Source organism: Haliotis rubra, unplaced genomic scaffold (genome assembly GCF_003918875.1).
Source record: "Haliotis rubra isolate DU_JTF1 unplaced genomic scaffold, ASM391887v1 Scf356, whole genome shotgun sequence".
Lineage (NCBI taxonomy): Eukaryota > Metazoa > Mollusca > Gastropoda > Lepetellida > Haliotidae > Haliotis > Haliotis rubra.
In genome coordinates this window covers 723,621-734,684 of record NW_025767031.1, presented here as the reverse complement: position 1 = coordinate 734,684, position 11,064 = coordinate 723,621, and the positions used below count along the sequence as shown (strand labels likewise).

The following is an 11,064-nucleotide window of genomic DNA, read 5'->3' as shown; positions in this document are numbered from 1 at the left end:
AAATGTAAACAAACACTTTACAAAGGTTACTTGAAATTAATCAAAATGTAAATAAATGAAAAAATGCACTATCTATGAGCTCATAACATAATACTACAAGGCGCCATTAAAGTCAATACGCTAGCTAGCAACAAGTAAAGTCACAATACCGCGGTATTATAGGAATGTCCAATAACACGAACATAAGTGACGAATCCTGGGGTGTGTGTGAAGACATCACGTGACGATCGTAGACCAGGGGTGTTGTATGTCGCTAGGCAGAGGCAGTGTCCATCGCTGAAACTATTTCAAGTCCACAAATCACTGGGGGCTCCATTTTGTAGCAGGGTCACAATGACGACACGCAAAGTGAATGCAGGGTTGTAAGTTCTGTTTATTCCAAGTGGATGTAGATTTCAACATACCGATAAACCCTGAAACAATTGTAGCAACAATATAATAACAATATAATAACAATGTTCGGCATGCTTGCAGAACATACATTGACATCTATTTTTATATATTCAGTATATTAACATTATAAATGTTAATAGAGCTTGAATGCATGAGCGCCGACAATATTATCTGTACATTAAAACATTACGGAAATATAATGATCGCCGAGGGATTGAACTTTACAAAGATCAGGGGCGATAACTCATGACATGACTTAAACAAAGCCATAAATGATATCGGCGGCAATCACCGCACAACATACACTATTTACCTTAGAAGGTTAATATAAAGGAACGACGATTCTGTATGCTAGAATTATATATACACATGATATAAACAGTATTGTACGGCACATTACATACCCTATGTATGGCACAGGGGCCCGTGTTTATGCCTGGCCGCCATAGCAGACGATGGAATAATGTGTGCTGGAAATAAGATAGATTGCGATCAAAAACCAAACAGATTCAGTGTAAACTGTCCATGCAGACATAACAATAAGCATGGAAAGATATATTTTATACACTGTAAAATCTTAGATTGAGACACTTTGCCATTATTTGTGCAAAATGCAATAATAATAATTAGACAACATTCATACACAAAGCATACTCACAATGCCTCGCTTTGAAGTTATTTAATGCTGTTTATGTTTAAAAGGGAATATATAATACACATTAAAATGGGAGCTTTGCGTTTACCTGCCGTGCCGATTACAAGACATGTTAACTACCCTGACGGCTTTAATTACCCTTATTAATATACGCTATGTGTTTAAGATTACTTATTGAATGACTGCTACATTAGATATGCATAAACATTATTTAAGATAGTTAGTTTACTAACCTGATGAAAATTAAGTTGACGCCTATGCTTGTCTGTCTCTCACACAAGTTTTGTCAGTTGTGTCAGGGTGCGAGGTGTTCAGGCATAGAAAAAGCATGCAGGTTTGAATGGACCAATCGTAACGTGTTGTCACGGTTGGGTAGACACTATTGGTTGTGTTACTAAAACTAAGCGATTAATTATATGAATTGTTTCAGCGCTGATATGAGCTGAAATCAAGAAACTTATTAAAAATACATGAATTGTTAACTATTTCATTTCAGTCACTGTAGTGAGTTGAAACAAAGCAATATATTAAAATACATATTTACATTGCATATATCAGCGCCTACTGGATGCTGAAATAAAGACAGAGAATTAATGATTATTTACAATACTTTAAAGCTAACTGGCGCAAACTAATCCTAACACTCAGACATACAAAGTATGTCCCTGCCACACTGACAGCAAAGGTATAAAAGCACCGGCGATCAAAGTCAATATCACTTCAACTGCTGTAATGGAAACATTGAAACATGGCAAGAACAAAGTGATCAGCCAACAGGAAGAGGGTGAGATCACCCACCTGACCACCAGAAGACAGCCAGGATGCGCTCTCTCAGGACGAGCCTCCACAATCAATGGAGGAGCACTTAGACACTGCTGTGGGTTCCGCCAAGAAGCCGAGGGTAGTGGTGAAGCTGACCCCAGCTGAAGAGACAGACATGGTCATTTCGATAGATTCTCCCACTGTTTTGCCAGTGATTGTACTACGAATAGGTTTTCTCCCCGAGAATAGCTCTAGTGCTTCGTCCACAAATCGTTGGCCATTGCGGTGTTGGTTTTATGCGCGTACAAAGAGACCTCTATGCGAGTACAACCTCTAGCCTGGACATCTGGATGGAGAAAAGGTTTTCCGCAGGTGTTCGTTGGACGATCCGCATAGTCGGCCAAATGGCCACCGATGTGTTCTCGCACTTCTCCCGCTTTGAAATTGGAAACTACTTTGTTGTAGATTTTTGTTCGCATGGTATAGCCATTCCAGGTTCCAAAACAAGTACAGACGTGGTTGCCTACATTTGCCTATTGCCCAGGATGGTGGGTCCCTCGCAGTCCATGGCAGTTGCAAGATCTCTTTGGTTTCGAAAGTCGTGTATCCTTTGGAGGTATTCCACGAGACACTTTCTATCTAGGGTGCCGGAGAAATCCCTTGTATAGTCGATAGAATACAGGCCATAGCCATGTACCAACAGAAATCGTTCGAATCTGGAAATATTAGCTTGTATTCGCTCTATGGGTATTTCCGAGACATCCACTTTTGCTACGAATATTCCGAATATTGGGTCGTCCACGTGTAGAGATTCCCATTGTGTCTTTGCTGCACATTTGGTTTCTTTCTGGATCCTTCGTACAGTGCTCCGTATTGCAGAGGGGGCATCTATGGCATATTGTAGCATATGTAGGATTTTGGTTTGCACATAGCCCTCCTCTTGCTCGAAAGATTTGCGTACTGCATTCGCTATATTGGAAACTACAATAGATGCTGTTCCTTTTTCTCCGATGGTGCAATACACGTCTCCTTTTCTATAGACACAGTCTTTTCGCCGAAGATAGCCAAATATGTATATATCGTCCACAAATGTAGGTAGGCCTTCCAGTGGTTGGAGGTTTGTTTTGCCTAGATTGCCATCGAGATAGTCTACACGGGCAATGTCCGGTAGAAGATTGCTTCCCACGGTATTTTCCAGTAGGAGGTGGTATGCCACCGCTTTTTTCGGATCGCAAGCCCATATTTTCGAAAGTTGCTTCGGTTGCCATATTTTCTGGAAATATAGATAGGTTGCTGTATACCTACTTCGGCACCAAATGTCTAATTGGAAAATCTTGAAACGTTGGGCTTTTTGGGGGGGTTCCATTGCATTGGGGTTGCCGAAACTCATGTCACCCTACAGATTTTAAGGCTCTAGTAAGTATTCCCAATAATATCCTGTAACCAGCTCATTCACATTAAACTGTTTCATTGAGGTCAACACGACATAGTGTCACATGATCAGGAAAGTGCTAGTTCGTGTGGCCGGGAAGTTAACTGGGGATTCAAAAGTAGTATATACAATGGTGGTGAAATAAAGCTTTACAGCGACCTTTCTTGAAAGTGATCACGGACTATCATTGTATATACTACTCACGATCCACTTACGTAATGTTCACGCTTTACTCACGATTTGTACGATTCACATCAGACTGACAGCAAAGGTATAAAAGCACCGGCGATCAAAGTCAATATCACTTCAACTGCTGTAATGGAAACATTGAAACATGGCAAGAACAAAGTGATCAGCCAACAGGAAGAGGGTGAGATCACCCACCTGACCACCAGAAGACAGCCAGGATGCGCTCTCTCAGGACGAGCCTCCACAATCAATGGAGGAGCACTTAGACACTGCTGTGGGTTCCGCCAAGAAGCCGAGGGTAGTGGTGAAGCTGACCCCAGCTGAAGAGACAGACATGGTCATTTCGATAGATTCTCCCACTGTTTTGCCAGTGATTGTACTACGAATAGGTTTTCTCCCGAGAATAGCTCTAGTGCTTCGTCCACAAATCGTTGGCCATTGCGGTGTTGGTTTTATGCGCGTACAAAGAGACCTCTATGCGAGTACAACCTCTAGCCTGGACATCTGGATGGAGAAAAGGTTTTCCGCAGGTGTTCGTTGGACGATCCGCATAGTCGGCCAAATGGCCACCGATGTGTTCTCGCACTTCTCCTGCTTTGAAATTGGAAACTACTTTGTTGTAGATTTTTGTTCGCATGGTATAGCCATTCCAGGTTCCAAAACAAGTACAGACGTGGTTGCCTACATTTGCCTATTGCCCAGGATGGTGGGTCCCTCGCAGTCCATGGCAGTTGCAAGATCTCTTTGGTTTCGAAAGTCGTGTATCCTTTGGAGGTATTCCACGAGACACTTTCTATCTAGGGTGCCGGAGAAATCCCTTGTATAGTCGATAGAATACAGGCCATAGCCATGTACCAACAGAAATCGTTCGAATCTGGAAATATTAGCTTGTATTCGCTCTATGGGTATTTCCGAGACATCCACTTTTGCTACGAATATTCCGAATATTGGGTCGTCCACGTGTAGAGATTCCCATTGTGTCTTTGCTGCACATTTGGTTTCTTTCTGGATCCTTCGTACAGTGCTCCGTATTGCAGAGGGGGCATCTATGGCATATTGTAGCATATGTAGGATTTTGGTTTGCACATAGCCCTCCTCTTGCTCGAAAGATTTGCGTACTGCATTCGCTATATTGGAAACTACAATAGATGCTGTTCCTTTTTCTCCGATGGTGCAATACACGTCTCCTTTTCTATAGACACAGTCTTTTCGCCGAAGATAGCCAAATACGTATATATCGTCCACAAATGTAGGTAGGCCTTCCAGTGGTTGGAGGTTTGTTTTGCCTAGATTGCCATCGAGATAGTCTACACGGGCAATGTCCGGTAGAAGATTGCTTCCCACGGTATTTTCCAGTAGGAGGTGGTATGCCACCGCTTTTTTCGGATCGCAAGCCCATATTTTCGAAAGTTGCTTCGGCTGCCATATTTTCTGGAAATATAGATAGGTTGCTGTATACCTACTTCGGCACCAAATGTCTAATTGGAAAATCTTGAAACGTTGGGCTTTTTGGGGGGGTTCCATTGCATTGGGGTTGCCGAAACTCATGTCACCCTACAGATTTTAAGGCTCTAGTAAGTATTCCCAATAATATCCTGTAACCAGCTCATTCACATTAAACTGTTTCATTGAGGTCAACACGACATAGTGTCACATGATCAGGAAAGTGCTAGTTCGTGTGGCCGGGAAGTTAACTGGGGATTCAAAAGTAGTATATACAATGGTGGTGAAATAAAGCTTTACAGCGACCTTTCTTGAAAGTGATCACGGACTATCATTGTATATACTACTCACGATCCACTTACGTAATGTTCACGCTTTACTCACGATTTGTACGATTCACATCAGACTGACAGCAAAGGTATAAAAGCACCGGCGATCAAAGTCAATATCACTTCAACTGCTGTAATGGAAACATTGAAACATGGCAAGAACAAAGTGATCAGCCAACAGGAAGAGGGTGAGATCACCCACCTGACCACCAGAAGACAGCCAGGATGCGCTCTCTCAGGACGAGCCTCCACAATCAATGGAGGAGCACTTAGACACTGCTGTGGGTTCCGCCAAGAAGCCGAGGGTAGTGGTGAAGCTGACCCCAGCTGAAGAGACAGACATGGTCGACTTCATACGAGACAACCCCTGCCTCTACAACAAAAAGTTGAGAGCGTTGACAGAACGACCCTTGAAAGAGAAACTGTGGCTGGATCAGGCAGAGAAGCTTCATAGGACAGTTGCGGAAATAAAGACCTGGTACGAAAGCATCAGGACGAGGCTAGGCAGGCTGAAACGGACCAAGTCGGGGGAGGGGGATGTGGAACTCTCCGAGAGAAACCAGTGGATTTATGACAGCTTCAGTTTCCTCTGTCCACATATAATCGAGGTCCAGAGACGTAATATGGTGTCCCTCAAGAAAAAGATTGCTGCAGCTGCTGGGGTGAAAAAAATCCCAAACCGCCACATCTGCTGCAGATGATATCCTACCAATCTTTGAAGAAATTCCAAAGACTCAGACAACCCCCAGTGTTACCACGCCTGTCTCCACACCGTCCACTCTCACAGATTCGACCAGAGGGAAGCCCAATCCCAGGAGCGGCGGTCCAGACTTAGCCCAGTTGCAAGAGTGACAGGACAGAATTATGAAGATATGAGAGGCCTTCTTCAACACTGTCATGCCCACCAACGACAGGGAGAGGAACACTTTCTGCAATTGCATTACGGCTGGTCTTCTACCCAGAGACCTTTACAGGAAGGCCCAGAGTGATATCTGGAACCTACTCGAGCGTTACAGACAGCAGCAGGAGTCCAGGGAGCAAGCCAGCCAGCAGACAGCACAGCCAGCTAATTATTTGCAGCAGCCACTGCCACAAATTCACCCTCAGCATTCTTTCCAGTACGGATGTGATAGCCAGGGTCCTCAACAGCAGTATTGGCAGCCAGCACCTTCCCAATGGCCACAGCACATAGGCTGTCCCAGTGTGTCTGTCTGGCACTCCCAGGACGCCAGATGGGTACAGCAACAATGTGGAGAGCAGCAACAATGTTGAGAGCAGCAACAATGTGGAGAGCAGCAACAATGTGGAGAGCAGCAACAATGTGGAGAGCAGCAACAATGTGGAGAGCAGCAACGCCCGGTCGCATCACCTGCAGAACCTCAGTCCCAGTCGACGTCACAGCAACAAAGGCCTGGCAGTTGCCCAACTGTGGTTTGCACCAGTACACCCACCAGTGGCGTCAAAGACCGGTTCGACTCCACCTTTTCCAACCTGTCAAGAGTTATCAGAAGGTACACCAAGGACGACACACTGAACACACCTCAGCCGCCCCAGGACCAGGACCCAGACAATATGTGATGTTTGAACTTTTACAAATATGTGAACGGTCTCGAGATGTGTTGAACTGTTGATTTCTTGTTCATTTTCTCATCGGTTTTGTGTTCATGTGTAAATGCTCTGTTGTTTTCCTATATTATATTGAGAATTGTATTCTCATAAATCATAGAAAATGATATAGAACACATTACACTCATAATACAATAACATATTGGTTTAGAAAAGACTAAAGTAAACAGATTTAGAAAAAGTGATTGCTTAATAAGACAGGGTATAATTTGATTTTATAAGTGATATACGTTTGTACATATTCGGATTATTACTAAAGTAAGAAGGAAGTATTTTACTACGTTCATCACAATAACATGACATGAAACTCGTGACATATATAGAAAACACTGAACTCGGCCCCGTGTAATACCAGTTTCATGAACTGCCTGCCTGCTGTGGTATCCAACGAATGAAGGCGAGTTAGATATAAATACTATCGTCACATCATTCGGCAGCACGCAATGTTACAAAGCAGTGATATCTTCAACGACTTGAACTGGGCGTGTAATAAAACATGGTGATTATATATTGTATATGTTTTCTGTTCCAGATTAATATTAAACCCTCTTCCATTTGTGCTTAGATGTTAATTTTGTTAAGCAGACACTAAAGTGTTCTACTTTATCTATGAATGTTGATATTTTGTACATCAAAATATATGAGCATGAGATGCTGATATTCATCTAAAACATTCTTGTACAGCCGATAAGGATGAAAAGTTAGGTTTAAATCACCAATGTCACAGTGCGACTTGACCTTTTTCTGACATAATACCAGCGAAGTCATACAATAAAACACAACAAAAAACAATGTGGAACATAAAACACAGGGATCGTCATTTTTTACATCAGTATCAAATGTCATTTCAAACATCAGCAATCTCAGTTCACACCTTCTTGGGTTGGACCATAGCATGTTGCCATGGCACTGCACCAGAGTCACTGTTGAAATGCAGCTTCAGGTATTCTCTTTGCTTTTTAGCTTCGACAGTGTCTCTGTTTGGTCCCATAACAGCTTTCAAGTCATGCATATTTGCTGTTTCACGCCACTGCCCAGGGATGAGGTTGTGTTCAGCATCCCCCTTATCCACCATGTTTTCTTGCAACCCAGTGTACCTCATTCGGATTATGTTATGGAGACACACGGCAGCTTCAACCATAATCATAACCACATCTGGACCCTGTTGCGAAGTGTTTAGAAGAAATTGCCATCTGTTTGCAAGAATACCAAAGGCATTCTCCACGACTCTCCTCGCTCTGGAGATCCTGTAGTTGGCAATCAGTTCAGCTTCCGACAGACCTCTTCTTGAGTACGGTTTCATTAGATATTGACGAAGGGCAAATGCATCATCTGCAAGTATGAAGTAAAGCATATCCAGATCATCATTTTGCAATGGTTCAGGTTCGGGCAAGCATATGCTGCCATCGTCTAAACACTCATTCAACTCTGAGGCATTGAAGATTTGTGCATCTGACATATGACCCAGGCCTCCGACGTCCACCCATAGAAATCTGTAATTAGCATCTACAAGGGCCAACAGGACAATGAAGAAGAAACCCTTGTAGTTGTGGTAGAGGCTTCCACTACCAGGTGGCTTACGAATCGCGATGTGTTTTCCATCGCGGGCACCAACAGCATGAGGGAGATTCCATCTCTGCTCGAATTCCAGACTGATGGTCTTTCAATCCCCTTGAGTGACAGGACATGCAATCACTGTATCCTTGTAGTGGTCTACAATGGCTTGGCACACCTCTGTGAGAAAGATGGCTATGGTGTGTCTCAACACTCTGAGTGGTAGGAGAGGAAGGGGGAATTGTCTCCAGAGGCTAGGTGCCTTATGGTAACTGCTAACTTCAGACCTGGGTGCAGAGCTTTCCTGAAGTTGGTGTCTTTTTTGTTAAGTCTGAGAGACAGGGAATTAAGCAGTTCATCAAACATATCAGGAGGCATACGCAGATAGTTGAAGAAAGAAGACGTGTCTTCGAATCTGAGTTCAGATAGGAGATTGTCATAGTTTCCAAAGTTCAATCTACTTTCCAACCTCATTTTGGTGCCTGGTTCCTCCGTATGGATAGATATCTATCTCCAATCCCACATGTTGTTGCAGCAGGAGAAGTAGTTGTGCAGCTGTGAGCATGCTGCTAGATAATGACAATCGGCTGTCATCGTCAGCTTTTATAGCCCAGAATCAGGACCATTTTGTGGTTTGGAGGCCGATTTTACGTGTCTTACACGGCAATTATATGTACTTTACACCGCTTCTATCGGTAATCTTCCCCTGTAATCGACAATTACGGCAATGAGTCTTCGATATCGTAAATAAACAATCGTATCAACGACGGGTGCTCAATCGCAGAGTTATCAGTATTTATACGTAAGTCTACAGTCTCTTCATCGTCTTTTACATAGATTTACCGTAGATACTGCGTAGAAAAAAGGAAAATATAACAACAACTGGCCGATTGAGAATGGTAACATCGTAGGTGACGAATCAGCACTAGTCGGGGTAGTCTTGATAGGTCGTAGCCCAGTGAAATGGGGGTATTAAGGAAAATATAAACATGAAATGCCAACTGTGTAATGAATTTACAGAGACAGTCCAACACCTTGTCAGTGGATGCCCTTCCTTGGCACAAACAGCATACCTTAAACGACATGATGGCATGGCTCGTTGTTTCTACTATTGTCTTCGTCATGCCTGTGGCTTTGACTCCAAGGTCCACCCATGGTGCGACCCTGAACAAGCCCAGGGTGTCATGGAAAATAATGATTTCAAACTTCTGTGGAACAGGCCTATATACAGCCTCAGAAGAATTCCAGCCAACAAACCTGATCTTGTGAATTTATTTATATCATTGAATTTTCTGTCCCTTTTGACAACAACATGATTGGCAAGATTCAGGAAAAGCAAGATAAATATGCAGACCTCGCCTTTGAAATGTTTTTCTTGCATCCCAAGTACACTGTCGTCAGGCTCCCCATTGTTCTCGGTGCCCTTGGTTTGGTACCTCCTGATCTCTTGTAGCAGATCGGGAGAGTGCCTGGGTTCTCCACCGGGAGCACAGCCCTTCTGACACTCTGGGTAATGCAGAAGGCTGCAGTGTTGGGGAGTCTACATTTTCTCCGGAAAGTTCTTGGTGGGTTCGACTAGGCAGCATTTCTTGGGAGAAGTCCCATTCGCTGTCTGGGCTTGCGTGTAGAGGGGGCGAGGGCCCTGAGCTGATGATGAGCCTTACCAACTTGACTGTGCCGCGACCAGGCCCGAACCCTCTCTGCTGCATACTATCTTTAATCTGTAAAACATCATCATCATAATAATAATAATAATAATAATATGGGCCTGATGATGTACGCCTCTCCGTGGTGGGCCTAGAATATCTTGGTCAAACCACCTTAAAACCACACTACTTGAGTGTGCGAGAGCGACAGGATGGCCTGAAAATCCACGTATCAATGGCAAGTCGCTGAAGCTGCATTGGGACAATGCCATGCCCATGTATGCTTACCTGACGGAGCAAAATCTCCGAGATCAATTCCGGCGGGTTAAAAATCTCTTGCCCCGTGAGCCAGTTCAACCCACAACTGGTGCCCGTCAGGAACCTTTGCATGAACAGAATGCTCAACTGGCAGCAGACCCAAAACTTCTAATGGATGTCCGTGTCAACCTCTTTCATCTTGCTGATGGAAACTCTTCCGGCATAGAGCCAATTGGCCCCGAAATTTCAGACCATCACTCTTCCTCTTCCTCAGTTGCAAATCTTTCCGAAAATCCTGTGTATATTTTGTTTCATTCTATTTATGATGAAATATCTGGCATACCTTTAGAAAATCGGAGGCCAATTAAACAAACAAATGAATCTTTCCCCAAAAATGAAATCAATTTATTAAATGATATTATTTCTATGAAACTTTCATCGGACTGTTCATTACATGAAGTTAATTGTTGTATCTATGCTGCCACTCGAACCTTGGAGGAAATTCACACAGTTTCCAAAGAAAAAACATCTAATACTAAGAACAATACACCAAAGAAAAACGGTTTCAAATAAAACGAACGGAAACTAGAAAATACATTTCCTGGATAGAGCTGTGCCTGAAGTTCCTCCATGGTTCTGCAAAGGTCGCACAATACTTCCCCCCAAGAAAGGAGACTTGACTGATCCCAAAAACTTCCGCCCTATCACATGTTTGAATACACAATACAAAATATTCACAGGGTGTTTGACAAACCTCGTGTCATCTTACTGCTCTTC

At 43.4% G+C, this 11,064-nt stretch overlaps 1 protein-coding gene and 1 long non-coding RNA gene across 2 annotated transcripts; one reads left to right on the top strand and one right to left on the bottom strand.

Annotated features, from left to right (window-relative positions):
* Nucleotides 1–296: 296 nt before the first annotated feature.
* LOC124285252 lies at nt 297–1,722 on the bottom strand. Its single transcript, XR_006900772.1, has 3 exons — nt 1,282–1,722; nt 798–863; nt 297–413 (listed from the first exon to the last, which is right to left on the bottom strand). It is a non-coding gene; the product is annotated as an uncharacterized LOC124285252 (long non-coding RNA).
* Nucleotides 1,723–5,235: 3,513 nt separating this feature from the next.
* LOC124285250 lies at nt 5,236–7,366 on the top strand. Its single transcript, XM_046721451.1, has 4 exons — nt 5,236–5,865; nt 6,083–6,321; nt 6,428–6,714; nt 7,362–7,366. Exons 1-4 carry the CDS (start codon nt 5,461–5,463, stop codon nt 7,364–7,366), a joined length of 936 nt encoding a protein of 311 aa, XP_046577407.1. The 5' UTR covers nt 5,236–5,460.
* The last annotated feature ends 3,698 nt before the right edge of the window (nt 7,367–11,064 follow it).